Genomic DNA, 19,131 nt, shown 5'->3' with positions numbered 1-19,131 from the left:
AGATTAGGCATGCATTATCAAGTTTTTACTTTCGTTTTTAACTGAATTCATGGAATTTAACCTATACTTCTGTTTCTTTACATTGTTGACATGTGCATGCTTGGCACAAATTTTCTGTCATGTCTTTACTGTGATTTTATTCTTTTCTCCCACTGATGGAACCGGTTGTCGGTTGTTCATAGGTTGTTTTTCTACAAACCGGGGTTTGTCCAGTGATTGAGACTAGCTCTTTCTAACAGACCCAACTGAGTAGGTTTATCTTTCCCTACCCACCTGAAAACGGAGACAGATCCAGTCTCCGAAACGTCGTGGTCATTTGTCTTTTACATACCAGACGATGGATGAAGTCCAAAATAAGCCAAAAGAAATACTGGTGGTGGACAGTTGTGAACATAGTAATGAACATTCAGGTTCCATAAAATTCAGGAAATGTCTTGAGTAGCTACGCAACTGTTAACTTCTGAAGAACTCTGGTCTGTTTAGTTAGCTATACTTAATCTCATAACTTCTTTACAATATGTGAAAATTGTAATGACACATCTAAGACTGTATTGCTGCAGTAGGGATGAAGGAATACTCAAACACATTGTATCCACCATGCATCAGTTTACTTCATTCACTCAGTACCTATGCAGTGTAGTTAAGGTTAGCAGTCTTGCTTTATATTTAGGATGTCCTCCTTCCAAGAGAATGTTGGGCTAGTACCTTGAGATAGGTCATGACTACTTACTTCCACATACTTTATAATTGTAATCTATGCATCTAAAAAGAGTCCTGTTAAATAACTTCAGAACTAATCAACTGACCAACCCACTGATTGGCTGACTGACTTACTGACCGACCAAACAAGTATGACATTTGCAAACTTAGGTTCTGTCCATAAAATCTTCATGTATTAGTCCAGATATTAAAATATGAATTGAAAGTTGCATAGGTTATTGACAGGAATGTTTTCGCCATATCACAGATTCTTTAATAGTGAGAGCAAAGCTAAGAGAGCTGAAATCTTTAGAGGCAAGTTGATGAATCATTATGTAATTGACCATTTGATTTGTTTCATTCTGGTCCATCACACTAACAATTACAAAGACAAAACAACTCTATCCAGTGTGACTAGTTAAGTTTTACTACTTGAAAACTTAGCACCCTTACATGTTTCGATCCTTACGGATCATCTTCAGAGGGAACATCAATACTTATTTGGAAACTACTATCACAATAGGTGTTCTGAGTGCTAAATTACATGCACACACAATGCCTGGAATACACAATATACACAAAATCCAATTTTTTCATAATCACAGCAGCTTTCCTGGTATTAAAGTTTTTAAAACTATGTTGTTTAAGTTAAAATTTATAAACCAAGTAGGTTCGTGTCACTTCTCCTATCGCCTTTCTTGAAGGGGGCCTGTCTATCTTGAGAAGGAGATTCTTAGTATCGTCCTGTAATTGTTCGTGGCTTGTTGTGTTGTTTTCACAGTGTCTCTGTAATTGACCATTAGTGATATCCATTCATTCCAAGTTTTCCAAGGAGTATATTCTGGGAACCATTGGTCTCTAAGATACTTCAGAGGGCAAGAATTAATATTTATATCTATGAATTAAATTGTGACATGAGGGCTAAAAGCCAGAATAATGGAGACAGAAGAGATGGCTATTGCTAGGGAATGGCTCGGTAAACACACTTCCGCGGCAACAGATATGAATGCAAAATAGAAGAACTGTTGGAGGTTGTGTTTTCTATGCGGTCCATGCAGAGGCTGCATAAGGAGAGCCAATTTGAGCTTTAATACAGACAAGTTGTGAGTTCAAAATGTGTGCTAGACTGCGACAGCAAGTGGTGGCCTGACACAGCAAGGAGGCAGTCAATGGTCAGGAATTGTGGCCATGAGGAGTTAGGAGATTCAGTAGCCATTACGGATGTGAACACAGAAGCTGAGAAATCTACATGGTTGGGAGCCATTACCAGGCAATGCCTAGTGAAACTACAAAACACTCAGTGTGTGCTGTAGCAAATTGTAAGTGTAAAAATTAGTGAAAAACCTATAATTACTTGTAGTTGAAAGATATAACAATCCAATAAATTCAATTAGCAATCCGAACTCTGTGTCTAGTCACTTAACATGTGACAAGGTGATAGAAAAAATGGTAAACATTTTGAGGGGGAGAGAGTAAAATCTCACATTTAGGTGTGAACACATTGTTAGTAAATCTGGAAAACTTAAACAAAATAAAAACTTCAGAAACTCAATGTAAAAATGATCTGTAATAATAAAATTGAATTTTTTGCATATAAGTATCACCTTACCTTGTCCTGGGACAAAAGCTGATCTCATGCTAATGGATATAGGAACTTCTGCTTTTGTTTCATCTATTACAATTTCAAAATCTCTTGGAATATTCTGGAGATTTGGCTCATGCATGGAGATGCGTCCAGTAGCCGTGTGAATTACTGAGCTGGTAAACATTCGCTCACTAGTCTGTCCAGGAGCCAGCAATGGGTATAATGTCTGTAATTGATGACCAGACTTCAACAAGTGTCTCATGAACTTGGATAATGAACATGAACAAACATCAGCCCAGAAACATGGCTTTTGCTGCCGCCAATATACACGTAGAATGTATTCTCGGTATAACAAGAATTATTTTAAAGTCTTTAAGATGTTCCTATGACTAAAATACATAATCTTTGTGCCCGTTTCCCAGTTTCTAAGTACATAATCAAAATACAGCACCGAGGTTTACAAAAAAATTTAAATAATCCTCCCCACAAAACCATCAAGTATGATGTTACCTTGGTAACTAGAGCATTCAACTTTCGCCATTGTAAGATAAGTCCTGATAATGGATGATCCTGTTTAATCTTCATTAGAGCCTCCTTACTGGTGCTAGGACATCGATGTTTTGAACTCAGTTTGCTTGTAGTCAGACCCAGCTCCCTATAAAGAACCTGCAAAAGATTAAGTATTGTAGCATGTAGACCCATTACTAGGTAGCAACCATGAAGGAAACAGATTTCTGTGGCAGTGAGCTAATGCACAACAACAAAGGAACTGCTGGAAACAGAGTTTTCTACGCGGTCAGTGCCAAGGCATTATATAACGAGGACACCAGCCGGGAAGTAGCCATTTGTAAGTCTGTGGAGGGAAGACTATGAGGTTGGTGTGAGATAGCCACCAGCCTGGGAGGTAGTCAGTTGGAGCAGGAATGGAGTTGTGGAATATTCACCGGACAGCAATGATGTGAGCACAGAAGCTGAAGAATCTCCATCGTTAAAATCTGTTACCAGTAAACAACTAGTGAAAGCAGATTGAGAAGGTTTAACGTGTGCTGTAGTGATTTGCAAGTGTGGAGATTGGTGGTAGTGTTATACTCATAGTACTTATTAATTGCAGGTTACAGATGTCCAGTAAATCTAATGTCCAATGAAAACTCCATCTATAGTCACTCTATGTCATGACAGTATACTATAGTTATGTGGAAGTCTTCATGATTTAAGGTTTGAGAACAGGATGATGAGGAGAGTACTGGACCTAAGAGGAAGGAAATAATAGGAGCAGGGAGAACTACATGATGAGGACCTTTGTTAACTTGTAATTTTCACAATAAAAGAGGATGAGGCAGTTGGTATATGTGGCATGCTTGGGAGGGAAGAGAAAAACATACAAATTTCAGGTAATAACGCCTGAGGTAAAGAGTCCATTTGAAAGACTTAAGATGGAGGACAATATTAAAATTCAGAGTAAAGAAAAAGGATTGGAGGGTGTGCACTAGATTCATCTGGCTTAGGCTCTTCTGAACATGGCAGTAAACTTTCAGGATTCATAAACTGCTTGTAATTTCTTGAGAAGCTGAGCAACTGTTAGGTTCTCAAGGACTCTGCTCCATTTAATTAGTTAGTTAGAAAGTTAGTGCTCTACAGGCTGGCGACCATTTACCTCCAGAAAGATTCTTGGTACTCATTTCTGTTAGAGGCTGAGTCAACCCCAGGGCCATAGTGCGGCTGGAAGAATTAGGTCAATTGAAAAATCCAGTGACCTCATCAGAAAACTGTCTAGTATACTGATAGGGTAAAGTTATCCCTGTGCTTAACTAATTAAGCACTATGCCATGAAGGCGTATGGGGGAGTGGCTGTATAGTTCCACATTTTTTTCCTTGGCATTAGCTGGAGGTGAGTGGTCAGCTACACGCCTCAGCCGCTTTAACCCCCCAGTAACCACTGAATAGGTAGGGCAAACCCCAGAGCCAGTCTGGACGACATAGAGAAGAGAAAATTCTTGACCCTACTGGGACTCGAACTCTGACCTCTTAGTCGTCCAGCCCATAGCCAGTAACTATAATGACTGAGCTATCCTGGCTTCCCTAGTATACTGATAACAATAGGAAATTCATTTTGCAATTTCACTGGGCTCCATGATTAGTATAATATTATGGCATGTCTGCTGAAAACCAGAATTTGGAAGCCACTTCTACAAATTTTAATGCCAAAAAAAAATTTATGCCTAAACAGTGTCACCTGTGTGCAGTTCATTAGCATTACATTAGTAAATCTAAGGTTTACATATTCATAAATGCACATTTGGAAAGTATATAGGCTACATTCTGCTCTTTATTGATGAAGACACTGATGTTCCTAAACAGTAATGTTAACTATCGGGATTCTAAAATTCATTTGAATAAGGAATATCAAGAGTAGAAGCATCTCAAAGTTCATCACATACAACTAAGTAATGTCATGGAATGATCCTTCTTCAGAAGCTAACAGTCACTCAGTTTGTCCAGAAATATTTTTCATAGAATGCATACCATTGGACATTATTCTGGTCTGAACAAAACCAGTCCACAACCCCAGACTGTATTTCTGTAACATCCATTTTCATATAATTTACTTATGCCTAGGCTTCCAAAAGAGTCACTTCCCTGCAGAACTTCAAGCTAAAATTTCATGTGCATTTGTCATCACTCTCATGGATGCTACATGTCCAACTGATCAATGACATACACATTGAAAATGATGATGAAATTCTCAACTTTTCCCTACACAAGACATTATTCTAGCATTCAGGTGGGGATAGTCGGGAAAACAAACTGTCACTGAATGAGACCTGTTATTATTTCTTTTTATAATTCAATAATACCATTTTATATAATAATCATCAACACCACTTCACGTAACATGATAAATAAACTAATATTACAGTCTTCCTGGATGTGATACTGTGTAGTTTTATAGATGGGAACATAATGCCTCCAGCTTAAGGGTAAAAGATACCTGGAAGTTAGAGGCTTTATGTTCCTACAAAACATTAGTTCCCAACCATCAAACTATATGGTGTCACGTCCCAGAGGACCATAATCTTAATAGTCACTGCTGTGAAAACCTCAAATCTCATATAAATTAACTGTCTTCTGTCATCCCTTCATTACTGAAGGTAACTGCTGCTGATACTGCCACCCTTTACTCAAGACTCAACACTGTCTTTACCTTGCGTACGTCGGCAGATGACGTGAAAGAGAAAGTATGTCCCACTAACTTATATGCATGTTGCTCCAATGCTTTTAACTGTTGCTTCAGTACGTCATGCAAGCGTTCAGCCTTGTCTCTACTGAATCCAATGCCATTTAGCTCCATTTGTGCTAGGCACAGCAATGCTGGCATTTCAGTTTCTACAAAAAAAAAAATTAGCAATTCAAGAATTACTCATACAAACATATATTGCTATAAACTGCAAATAAAAAGCAGTCAAAGTCTAAGAGAGCCTGGGTAGTTCTGCAACATGAAAACTTATTCCTGGTGGATAGTGCAACAGATTTGATCAACGCATTGCCAGGCAACAACTCTGTAAACACAGTCCAACACACAACAATAGAGGAGGCTGTGCTTTCTGTGTCTCCAGTAATGTAATGCAGTGGTGGATGGTGGTCACATGACATGTTTCCTGTGATGTGTGTCCATTCCTTGGCTATATAAGTGACAGAATTCATTCAGTTTAGGGACAAGTCAGTTCTCGGTAGGAGATAGCCATGGGAAGTTTGTATTTGAAGAAGAGTACAAGAACAGCCTAAGAAGATTTAACGTGTGATTTGATGACTTTATATGTGCTATAGCACAGTGATATTGAGTGTGTGTGATTTAGTGAGACTTTTATAGTTCCTGTGTTATAAATCCATGAGGACTAGTGCAGACAGACTGAGAAGATTAGTGTGGAGTGATTGCAAATTGTGTAAATCGGCAATAGTGTTATAATTATTTGTAGTTACGACCTGTAAGTATCCAATAAATCCAATTACCAATCCAAAGCCACATCTTAGTCTCTGTGACACATGACAATATGTTAAACTTACTTAAAGCATGTTATGTTATTTATAAAGATGTTATTGCTTCTAGGTCAATTATTCTTGATGCTACAGAACAGTTTGAGCCCTCCCTCTTCAGAATCAAAATGCTATTTTCCATGACAAAGCACAACCAGTATTAACTTTTTATTGATAACATGTACAAAACATGACTTGTCTAAAAAACTGGGACTGCTGATCATGAAAATAATAGTCAAGTTCTAACACACACATTTTTAGTTATCCTCTATTTTTTTGTATGTAAGACATGTGATTGTACATACCATTTATTATACAGTTTAAAATAATTATGTATTTAAAGGAGAATAAATTTTATTCACTAATGGAACATCATTTTCTCATAGTATAGTTGACAAAAATATAAGAACACTAAGAAAAAAATACGAAAGTGGAAAGAGGGATGTTGTTTTGGCACAAAATTCAGTAAACAAAAATGTGACATGTTGAAAACTTTTGTATTCAGATCTGGAATTAGCATATCAGAATTAATTTAATAAATTAGTTTTCATTTGCATTACCAAAACTTTGTTCATTAGATTAATCAATACTCTAGAGCCAGAATATGTAGAGATGCATATATACGAACTTGGAAACGTTTTCTGAATCAAATTGGAAAACAGTTCAATGAATATATCATTCCTGGTTTCAATTTAATAGCCCTGAAGAATATTCTTTTTAGAAAAGGAAACACATGAAAACAAGTTTTTTGAACACACCACTCCACTGACCCCCATCATGTTGCCAGTGCCCTACACAGCCAGAAAATCATCAAAATAAGCTAAGAAATATTATCTATTTAAGCTTTACATCATGAGTCCCACAGATTTAGGGAATGCAAAATTATTCACATGGTGGCCCACAAGCCAAACCAAGCCTGCCTTTGTGGACTTTGGAAATAAAAAGATATGATCCTTTATAAACTGAGGACATTCATTAATGTACACTCTACTTTGTTTCAGGGTTTCTTACCACAGATGTCTCACATAAAACTTCACTCTTTTTAACGTTGAAAACGTTATTATACAAGGGGGCAAATGGAATGAAACTGTTAGTAACAGAAAATATAGAAATTTTCCATAAGTAACATAATATGTAACAATTTGCAATTATTGATACCTTCGCTCCTAAGTAACTGAGGTTCTATTGTTGACCTCGTTAACATGGAAATGTGCACAGAGAAGCACGCAGAAGAATCTGGACATATTGCAAGTGAAGTACATTAATGGATGTGAGCTGTACAGCTAATTCAAATTCGCTGTTTAGTGGATGATGCAATATTATAGGTAAGCTGGCAGCGTACAACATCACACATTGATAAGATGTCTGCTGGAATTAAGCTATAGGTATCCTGATAATGCGGCAAGTAATGAACTGGTTCTCTGGATTGATGAAACACATAAAAACTTATCTGCTGATTTTTAACACTCTAAAGATTACTGTAACTATAACACACAAAATAATGTCTTCAATGTCTGCTTGCTAGTCATTGCCCAGTAACGAATCTTACCTTCTTAACACTTCACAGCTGAATATTAAATTATTGAGCTGCCTTGTGAGTTCTATTATGAATGAATGAATGAATTGAATTCATAAATGAATTCTCTTTTATTAGTTCAAGAGAACCTAATATAAGCCACCACACTGAACAATTCATCTATTGGTCTCCTGTATCCGTTGTAGCAGAAATGCCTGGTGATCCCAAGATTCCTTGCATCTACAAAAACCTTTGCTAAATCTTTATTGACATGAGAATCAGTTTTAGTGAGCCAATGCCTAGCAAACAGACTTCTGCTTGTTCATTGCTATTCCAGATTTCAGGTGGTGTTTACCGAAACGGTGCCTAGGAAACGATGGTGGGAGTATTTGATACACCCCCCCCCCCTACAAACGGTAGAACACTGAGAGAGCTCCAACATTTTTAAATGTGGATAACATACCCTAAGATACTTACAAATTAGATGAAATCAACCAATGTTTTCAACATTAATCCTGGGAACCAAAGTTCCCCAGTGATTTTTAGGTAGAACCAAACCCCCCAAAATAAAATAAATTTAACCCTTACTGCCTGCCACATGAGCTGAAGAACCTGCAGAATGATTTCAATGAAACACTGTAGGCTGGCTACTTTTGGTATTACAGAGAGATATTGCATAAAACATACTGTTGTGTAACCTGAGCCTTGGGAGGGAGCATATGTGTGTGCACTGCTCTTTCAGGATACTTCTAAACTTTGTCACGCCCCCTATTGGTTTTCAGACTATTCTCAAACTGCCCAGAATGACTTTGCCTGTGTATAAATGTTCTGGAATTCCTGAGAGGGCAGTTGGGTTTCACTGTAAGCCAGAAGCAGCACATGAAGGTTAAGTGTAGAAAAAAAGATGCATATGGTGAGACAATTTAATTCAGTGGCAGCAGCAACAAGATGTAAGAAGCGAACAGTGCAATGGTGTACAGTGAAACAGTGGTGGACCAGACAGGCTTATATCAAGACCTTAAGTGGCTACTGACAATTAGGCAATTAACTGTACCAAGCATGGTAAATGTTACAAGATTCTGCACAGCAACAGACTCTGAAAGTATAATGTTCAGAAGTCTGACAGTTAGAAAATGAGTACTAAGATATTATGGATTAAGAATGTTTCATTACCAGCAACTAGAATAAGAAGCAACTTTTGGATTTGTAAATAGTACCTGTATAGATCCTATTCAGTTTCTTCTCTTCCAGACTGACATGCTGAGCCTGAACAAGTTCCCATGTGAGAGCCGCTTCAACACAAGCTCTCAGCCTAGCTGATGTTGGGCTCCTCCAGTCTAAAGCAGCACTGCCAACACCCCAGTAACTTCCTAACAAATCTGCTACATTTCCAGCACTACTGCCACAGTATTTTAATACCTGAAAAGGAGAGCTTAATATCATACAATTTGAACAGCATGTCTGAATCTATTGTGAGGATCCTGGACTAAATTTCTCAGCTGGTTCGGTTTATAAAATGCTAATAATTTAGGTGAACTGAAACATGACAAAGCAGGATTTCAGTTATTTATTTAATAGAAACTGGCATACCCAACCTGAGGCTCAAATATGATACAGAAAACATGTAAAAAAAATGTCTTGGCTGGCAGTGCCATAAAAATAACAACTTCACTAATGTTACAGATTTCCAATTCATTTCTGTATACAGTTCTTTCTTACCAAAATTGTGCGTGCATTTACTTTCCCTCTGTATGTCTGCTACATGCCTATCATGCCTAAACTTCAATTAGAAAGTTCTGATTATGCTAAATTGTTCCTAGATAAGTAAGTAATTACACAGAGCAAAGCCCTTCTTGAGGTGCTAACAGCCACTCAGGTAGTCAAGAAATGATCTGCATTTTTGAAACCCAGAGGTTTATTATTGTATTCACAAGCATCTATCCTATCCTGAGCCATATGAATCCAATATGATCCATTTTAATAATATAATAACAATTCATGAATTAGAAGAGTATTTGGAAACATGTAGACTTAAGTGGTTTGACCAAGTGAAATAAGTAACGAAGTAAAGATAGTGTGGCATGTCTGCTGAAAGGTAGAATTGTGGATCCAGAGAAACAGCCATTGCTAGGGAACGAATCTGTAAAGACAAACGTTACTGTGCAGTGGCTCAGTAGCCGTCAGTTTAAGGCCACAACAGACACACACACAAGAGAGTAACCCTGGGAAGTGGTGTTTTCTATGTGGTCCATGCCAATAGCTGTCATTCAACAATAGAAGAACTGTTGGAAGAGGTGTTTTCTGTGGGGTTCATGCTAAGGATATATAACGAAGACCAGCTGCCATTAGCTGTGAGTCAGTCAGTCTCAAGTAGAGTCAAGAGTAGAACAGAGTCCTGAGATGGCAGTTAGAGCAGAAGGAGGTTGGTGTGAGATGGCCACAAGCCTGTGAGGGCATGAGCCTGGAGGCAAAGAAACTTCCACCACTGAATGCCGCTATCAAGCAGCACAGTGAAGACTGTGACTGAAAACAATGCTCTGTGTGTGATAGTGATTTGTAAAGTATAGTCATGAGTTGTGTGCTAAAGTGTCCAGTAAATCCAACTGCCAATCCAAAGTCTGTCTATAGTCACTCTATCATGTGACCAAAATAGCACTGGAATTGAAACCGAAGTGGGAGAAGACCTGGGAAGGATGAGAACATAGATCCAGTAAAGTTACATCTGGAATGGAGACAAAGGATATGAACAGAAGAAATGACCTCAGATAGAAGTGATCAGTGCAAACATGTGCAATCTTAAAACAGTTTTCAAGTCATATGAACTACTTTTATTCTTTTACAGTCATTCACAACTAAAATTATATTAGTTTCATATAATACTGGTTATGTGTGACTGGAAAACAATGAAAGTATATCAAACAATAATAAAACACACACGTTGTTGAAATATAATAGTCCAATTGGCAAATACTAAATAGGGATGCAAAATATATACACCATGTACAATATATGAGGGCTATTAGGAAAGTAATCTGTTTATTTTAGGCAACTAATGTAGGAGAGGAGGAGAGCTTGTGCATGGGAGGGAGCATCACATGACTTATTGCCTTGTAAACCATCACATGACCAGTCGCCTAGCACTTGTTCTTGTCTCTGCAGAATGAGTTATAATGTGTCTTGCAATTGCTAATCCTGCTAGCTGCGAAATTTGCTCTGTTATCCAATTTACCATGCTGAAAACACAAGTGCGGTGGAAATCCACCGTGAATTATGCACAGTTTGCGGCCAAAATATAATGAGTCATGGAACTGTAAGACCATGGTGTAGAATGTCCAAAGATGGGTGAGCAAAGTGGTCAGCCAGCCATCTGTAGTGAGTGATGATATTGTTCAAAGTGTTGACCAAAAAATTTTTGAAAGATAGCCCTTCACAATTTCAGAAATTTTGTGTGAACTTTCACAAATTTCACACACTGTTCGCTATGCGATTATCAGAGTGTGGTTAGGTTGTTACAAGTTTTGTGGAAGACTGCAAGATGTTCCAAAAATGCCCATGGGTGTGCACAAAATGCAGAGAATGGCTTCAGCTTTGACTTTTTAGAGTGATATCACAAAGATGGCAATGAATTTCCAGTCACACTGTACAAAAACCAAGTGATGAAACCTGGGTTTCATTTGTGAATGATGAAGCAAAGCAGCAGTCAAAGCAATGGATGCATACACATTCACCAAACAACCCTGAAAAGCTTAAATGAACGTTGTCTGCCTTCCAGAAAGCCGATGGCAACTGTTTTCTGGGAAAGGAAAGGAGTACTGATGGTGGAATTCATGCAACAAGGGACCACAGTAATGTCAGAAGTGTAATGCATGTGAAACTGTAAAAAACAGCATAAGGCCATTCATGACAAAAGGTGTGGAATGCTGACATACGGTGTAGTGGTCCTCCATGACAATGAGGGTCTGCATACAGCTGCTCATGCTCGAGCACTGCTGGAGCATTTCAACTGGGAGTTGTCTGACCACCCTCCTTACAGCTCTGGTCTTGCTCCAAGTGACTACCACCTGTTTACCTATCTGAAGAACTGGTTGTGATCACAGCACTTCAACAACAATGAAGAGTTGATGGAAGGTGTCAAAATTTGGCTTAGCTCACAGGCAGCAGACTTCTTTAACACAGGCATACTTATTCCCCAATAAGACAAGTGTCCCAGTTCCAGTGGTGACTATGTTGAGAAGTAGCTTAAGTATTTATGTATTTTTGTTTATAATAATTGTTTTTCTTATTGCTTGTTTTGTTAACGGCTCACCGGATATTACCTTCTGAATAACCCTCATATGAATGCTATGTAAATCCAGTTCTACAACACAGCATCAAAGCATGACAGCAATTCCATCAATACTGAATGAAATACAGTTAATATAGAATCAAGCAATGGGACAGATTAAAGGAAATTTAAAATCTACTTCTATAACTGAAATACAAATCATGATACATAATCCCCCTGTACAATAAGACACAGTGAAATGTGCCCAAATGCTATTAAAAATATTGAGGACATTACCAAGTGACAACTATTATCTTTAAAAATATATACGAGTAGTAAACAATAGCAGAAGAGTACTCCAAGACAAATAAATGAACTGAAGGTGGGGTGTATTGCCATGGCACAAGGTGAAAACTTAGTTTTAGCCATGGGCAGTACACAACAGTATAAATGTATGCCACTGAGGCATGCGCAGTTGAAAATCTAGATGGGAACTATAAAAATAGAAACATCTACATCCTATCAGTCAATCTGCAATTAAAGCACTTGGCAAATACAAGATCACCTCAAAACTGGTCTGGAACTGCCATCAATTTCTCATACAACTGGGCAAACATAACAGAGTTCAACTGACATGGGTGCCAGGTAATGAAATGGTAGATCAGCTGGCAAGAAAGGGAACTGAACATCTGTTCATAGGACCTGAACCAGCTTTTGCAGCATCTCAATTGGAGTTGTCAAAGAAGCGGTCAGGGACTGAATGAACACAAATCATAAAAACACTGGGAATCTGTAATTGGACTCAAACAGGTAAAGGGACTTACACTAGCGCCCTTTGCCAGAAGAACAAAGGATATGTTAAAATTGAGCAGAGGCCAACTAAGATGGGTGGTAGGATTATTTACACGACACTGTCACTTGAATGGACATGTTTTCAAACTGGTACTCACAGATCACCACACTTGTCCTAGAAAAAGATGAATCAGCTACACACATCCTATGTTATTATGAGACCATAGCTTATTTAAGGTTTTATCACCTTGGCAGATTTTTATGGAACCAAGTGACTACCATAAACAAAGTCCTACATTTAATTCGAAGTGTGGGATTGATAAAGGGTTAATCAAAAGGGGAAGCACAATAGATCATTGAAGGTCGCAGTGAAAGGACTGGATTATTGTGGCCCGCCCCTTATGCATTTATTCATTTATTCATTCATAGCAGAAGAGGATAAACAGAAAACTGACAATAATAAAACATTCTGCTAAATGACAGGAATTTAATCTGTGATCTTCTAAGGGTAAAAGTTTCACACTGAACATGACTAGGTGACTGCCTATCTACAAATGTATATGTAGTAAGAGTTAGGTTCCAGAAGATGGTACTCTTCATAATCCATCTTGACTTTGTACTTAGTGTCAAGATCCAAATTTTACGAGTACAACAGTCAAGGATCATGTGTTCCACTGTCAATCTATACCTAAAATCAATATTGATGCAGTCAAAAAACTAACTTCTGCTGTGAAGCAAAGAAGTGAATGTAGGATGACACAGCAGCTTAAGCATTGGTAACGGTAACAGCCCATTCCTAGTGGTCTGCTTTCTATTTATACAGTCACCAAAATGCATATGCATATATGATCTACAATTGCAGGATCATGTTTCCCTTACCATAGAATGGAGGTTCTTTTCTCTGCCCTCTGGTTCCAGAAGCCAATCAGCTACTTTGGGGTCATGACCTGTAGTAACATCCACCATTACACCGCAACATCGGGCTAAAGCTTTCACATGTTCCTTGAGGTCAAATGCACAAACATGTTTTCTAGCCAGTAAATCTTGAATTAAATCAAGCTTGCACTGTAAGTCTACACAGTTCTGGTCACCTGTTTAAAATATATTTATATAATTAAAACTCTAATATATTGTACCCTTGTTCAAAAATACCAGCCAGTCCTTCACCTAGGCTGATTATGAGTAAAGATTTCTCCAAAACCATGCAAACTTTAAGGAGAAATTAAGACATGTAATTGCTTGCATACATTTTTCAAGAAACATTTTAAAATACACATGCAAGACAGTTCACTGACAAAACATCTCCATCCATACTGCCATCAGACAGTAAGGATGCTTAATTTTGCTTAACATGAAATAACAATAAAATAAATTCTTTGCTTAAGGAATTCTGTCTTCTGGGATTTAACACCATGTAATCTGTTGAGAGTTAATTAACATTTCAGAGGAACATGTCGCCTCAATCTTCAGGGTTGAAGAGAGAGCCAATCAAGAAACCAGCATGAAGCAGGCAGCAAGCAGACCAAGTGACTTGCAAACATATTGGATTATACAGAAACAAATGGGACATTTGTAGCCAAACCGTAATTCCTATTGGATCTTTCAGAAAACCCGGGTGAACCAATAGAAGACAGAAGAAGAGTGGCTTGGTATGGCGCTTGAAAGGGCCACTTGTGCACATGTGGGAGAGAAGTCATAGGTTTGTGTGGTGGGCAAGGAACCGATGAGGATTGAAGGGAGTGGATCATAGACATGCATTTGGGGGATATGAAGAACGAAGATAGCAGAAGAAGGCCAGGAAAGGAAGGAAAGTCTTAGAGTTGATAGAGGTCTGGAGAGGGCAGGTTGGAGCTCTGACAGGGGAAGTATGAACTATTAATGTGGCCCAGCGGAGAACCCTGAGACAAAGGTTTCCTACAGTCTTTCAGGTAGCAGGTGAGAGATTTTTGTGACTTAAGGCAGAAGCTATCCTTCCTTTTTATATTATTCATATGAAGCTCAATATCAGTCACTTCTTTGATGAAGTGATCCATATACTTGGATTGATGGATAGGATGCTGTTGTTATGTACGTGGATGCTGTACTCCACCATATCTGATCTGTCTGGATGTTCTGGCCAGATTACCCAGTGGTGCTCCTTCAACCTGGAGTCAATCAAACAGCCTGTCCAATGCAGACTTAACTGCACTCACTGGGGATACTATATACTCATGAATATCCTCAGTTCAAGGTTGTCCTTGCCCAACCAAAGGAAACTAGGAACTATGAGGCCAAACGAATTATTATTGTTCTGGGACATTCTGCTAATGCAGTTGAGATTGACATGTCATAAGCAGGAAAGTCACTGAATTTGGCTTATCACTGGGTGGAGAAACCATCATGGTAGGGTTGAAAACTCTGAAAATCAGGTCATTGTGCCTGAAAGTGTCTCTCAGAAGCTCCAACTCATCATTAAGGCTGTCACAGTCACAAAGAGCTGTAGCCCTATGCACCAGTGTGGAAAGTACAGCATGCCTGTTGGATGGGCGATAATGGATCATCAGGGAGGTGATTGAGATTGAGCTCCGTCCCAATAATATGAAGATGGAGGATGGCTTCTGCCTCATCAAATCATTGAAATCTCTCATCTCCTCCATGAAAGACTGTAGGAAGCCTCCCTCACAGGATTCTCTAGTTAGATTCGTTCTCCACCGGACCACACAGGCCCATGCACACTCTCCTTGTCAGCACACCACCCCTGTGCCCTCTCCAGGCACCCATGAAACCTAAGTCTTTCCTTCCTTTCCTACTCTTCCTCTGCTGTCTTTGCTCTTATTATGTCTGAAACCCATTCATATGACATCCCTCCAACCCTCCTTGGTTCTCTGTCCGTCACACACACCTAAACTTGTCTCACCTGTGTTTGCATATGTGCACAACTGGCCTTTCCAAGGGCCATACCTAGTCACTCTATTTCTGTCTCTCATTGGTTCATTATGGATCTCTAAGAGCCAAAGGAAACTGATGAGCTGGCTTCCAAGGTTCCATCTGTTTCTATATTCCTATATGTTTGTGAGTCACTTGCTCTGGTGCTTGCCTTATCCTGGTTTCTTGCTTGGCTTACTCTTAAACCCTGAAGATGGAGGCAACATATCCTGAAGAAACCAGAAAATTTGCCTGCAGACTTACATTTAAACTGTTTAAGACTATTTTTTACTGACTGTCCTAGAGTATTCTTTTCATTCTTGGTATTAATATTTGGAATTTTCCTTCTCTTTTCAGTTTGATTTTTTCAAAAATGATTAGGGGGTGGGAGATATTTGGCTCTCCTCCCTTCTCTCGGTTAGTGTCTATGTTTGTGATTCTCAACGACACAACTATAACCTACATCACCAGCATAATCCCAAGTAGAGACAAAGCCCCTTGTTTTTGTCTGCAGAACTGTTTGGTGAATGAACATTCTATATTTGAGGGTCAGTCAAGAATAAGTTTATAAGACATATACATACAGTCAAGGTTCTTGTATTACAATCTCTGACATGAAATATGCAAGGCAATTCCATGGTCATCCCACTACTTTCTGATATAGTCTCTTCAAAAATTGAAGTACTTATATTGTGTGATGAATTTTTCTATTCTCTGTCAGTAGAAGACCATGTCCTTTTTGCTCAGCCATTATTTCCCTGTTGTTTCCATGTCATCATCATTTGAAATCTATGGTCTCGTTGATTCAGCACTGGAAAAAGATGTTAATCACTTAATGCCAGGTCAGGGCTATGTGCAGGATGCTCCAATATCTCCCACTGGAAATTTAATAAATTGTGTGTCCTTATGGCAGCATGTGACCATGCACTGTTGTGCAGAAGCAGAACTCTGTTCCAGAATTCCAGAACGTTTTCATTTGATGGTCATGCAAAAATGTGTCAGCATTGCACAATAAGTTGCTGCACTGTTCACTGTGCCTTATTGCAAAATGTATGTAAGCATAACACCTTTGTGATCCCAAAACACATTGCTCTCACAGTGGATCTCTCAATCTTAAACTTCTTTCATTGTGGAGAACCAGGGTATTCCCATTCCACACTGATACATTTTATCTCCATCATAAGATGGTAAACCTATGTCTCATCTCCTGTGACAATGAGCTAGAGAAATTCTTCATCACTGACAGAATATAGTTGAAGAAATGACACAGCATAAGCCACTCGTTATATCTTGTGGTTTCCCATTAGCACTCAAAGCATGGAGTGTACACACACTTCATTAAATCCTGAGTCTAGGATGATATTGACAAGTGTTCCATGTGATAGATTCAGTCATGTTGCAGCCTGTTCACTGTAATACTTCTGTCACTTCTGGTCACATTTTCCATGAGTGAACAATGGTCAGCAGTTCTTGATGTTGTGAGTACTTCTGGTTCTTCCACAATCTTCCATGGATTCTTCTGCCTTGAAATTCTTGACACCAATTAATAACATCTTCAACACAAACTTGCATGAAATTTCTGCTGCCAACACATATCTTGCATTCAAAATTGAATTACACCATTGACTTCAATCTTGGACCGCTGTTCCCATGGAATACTAATTCATACACATAATAAGCAGTACACTGCAAGCAAATCAACATGCAGTGCTACCTGCAATGATTAGCAAATCCCTCTAACATACCCACAATAAATGTAGGTCCTCTTGTTGCGAGATTATGCGTCTTGTAAATATACTTTCTGACCACTCCTCATTGTTACTGCTCAAGAGAACACCAGCACTAAAGACTGTACCTTGTTTTAAACTGATGTAGAAGACATCCTTCCCACCAAAGCAAAGAGCAATTCCTGACACAATTCTGTCCTCATAATACATTGTCTTTTTTTGTGTGGTGCTCTCAAGTTTCTTGTTCCTTCGGCCAATGATCCTGTCTCCTATTCTTGCACTGTTAATGCTTTCAGATGAGTTGAGTTGACTCAAGCGTTCACAGGCAACAGCTATAGCCATGGTGGATGAATGAACAGAAGTCAATTCAGATTGGAAAGCAGCCCATACTCTCTCATGTCCACAAACATAAACGATGTTAATAGAATCCCACATACTGTAATCAGGGCAATACAAAAGTAGTTCAGTAACTAGTTTTTAAGGTATTTACTTTTATCGATATAATCAAGCTAACAAAACCAATTCTTTAATTTCTCTATTTTATTTCATCACCACAGTAGGTAGTATGGACACGCCATACATTTGTTGTTTCTCACATGTTCTGGCTCATTGAGCCATCATAATGTATTTAACTTTTTTGCATTCACTTGTATTTGTCTGCTAGTAGTCCTACATTGCCCAGTTTTTTGCACATAAAATTCAATATATATGAAAGTTTTTTATGTTTTATCTGAATATAGTACTTCCATTATAAGAAACAATGAATGTCTGGTGTGTCCATACTACCTATTGTGGTGACAAAATAAAAGAAGAAATTTCACACACACAATGATACTAAGAAATAATATTTCCAATTCTTTAAATTTAAATGTTTGCATTCCATTGTGTTAAGTAAAGTTGTCCCTGTGCTTAATTACTTCAGCAATTAAGCACCATGCCATGAAAGAATATGATGGAGTGGAGGTACAAATCCACCATTCTTGACCTTGGCACATGCAGGCGAGTGGTTAGTTTCATGCCCTGACGCCTTAAACCCTAGGGAAAGTCCCTCCCCCACTACCCATTGGATAGGAGGCTGGGTGGGCCTCAGAGCCAGTCTGGATGTTGTAAAGCAGAAAGACATATCTTTCACCTGCCACAAATCAAACCCCAGCTATCCAGTCAATAGCCCATTGCTATACTGACTGAGCTATCCTGGCTCCTATTAAGTATATGTAAATATAGTGTCATGTGTATGATTGACTATAGATGGGATATGGTTTGGTGAATACATTTATTGACAACTTACAGGTCATAACTATAAATAACTATAACACTATCACTGATTTCCACACTTTACAAATCACTACATGTTAAGTCTTCTCCAGCCTGCAGTGTCTTCACTAGTAGTTACTTGGTAACAGCTCAATAATGGAGATTCTTCAGTTTCTGTACTCATGTTGTTACTGTCCGGAAAATATCTCACAACTGCACTGTCAATTTAATTACAGTGTTATCTCTTCTCAACCTCACTAGTCATTGCCCAGTAATGGCCTTCACTATGCATCATTTGTTATGGTTCCCAACGATGGAAATTCTTCTGCTCTCATGTTTACATTGTTGCCAGCTGGCT

General features: G+C 38.5%; 1 protein-coding gene across 1 annotated transcript in view; it reads right to left on the bottom strand.

Moving 5' to 3' along the window:
* The window catches only part of LOC111864561 (DNA polymerase theta), an 82,623-nt gene that overhangs the window by 5,844 nt on the left and 57,648 nt on the right, over positions 1-19,131 (bottom strand). Inside the window, exons 18-23 of the mRNA XM_023851906.2 lie at positions 17,648-17,955; positions 13,768-13,979; positions 9,050-9,251; positions 5,487-5,668; positions 2,795-2,950; positions 2,309-2,510 (exon numbers count right to left, since the gene is read on the bottom strand). Of these exons, the coding sequence (XP_023707674.2) occupies positions 2,309-2,510; positions 2,795-2,950; positions 5,487-5,668; positions 9,050-9,251; positions 13,768-13,979; positions 17,648-17,955 (1,262 nt within the window). The remainder of the gene's footprint in view (positions 1-2,308; positions 2,511-2,794; positions 2,951-5,486; positions 5,669-9,049; positions 9,252-13,767; positions 13,980-17,647; positions 17,956-19,131) is intronic.

The sequence above is a fragment of the Cryptotermes secundus genome, unplaced genomic scaffold (assembly GCF_002891405.2).
Source record: "Cryptotermes secundus unplaced genomic scaffold, Csec_1.0 scaffold2457, whole genome shotgun sequence".
NCBI lineage: Eukaryota > Metazoa > Arthropoda > Insecta > Blattodea > Kalotermitidae > Cryptotermes > Cryptotermes secundus.
The sequence above is the reverse complement of the archived record's forward strand: the minus strand, read 5'-3'. Positions and strand labels throughout refer to the sequence as shown.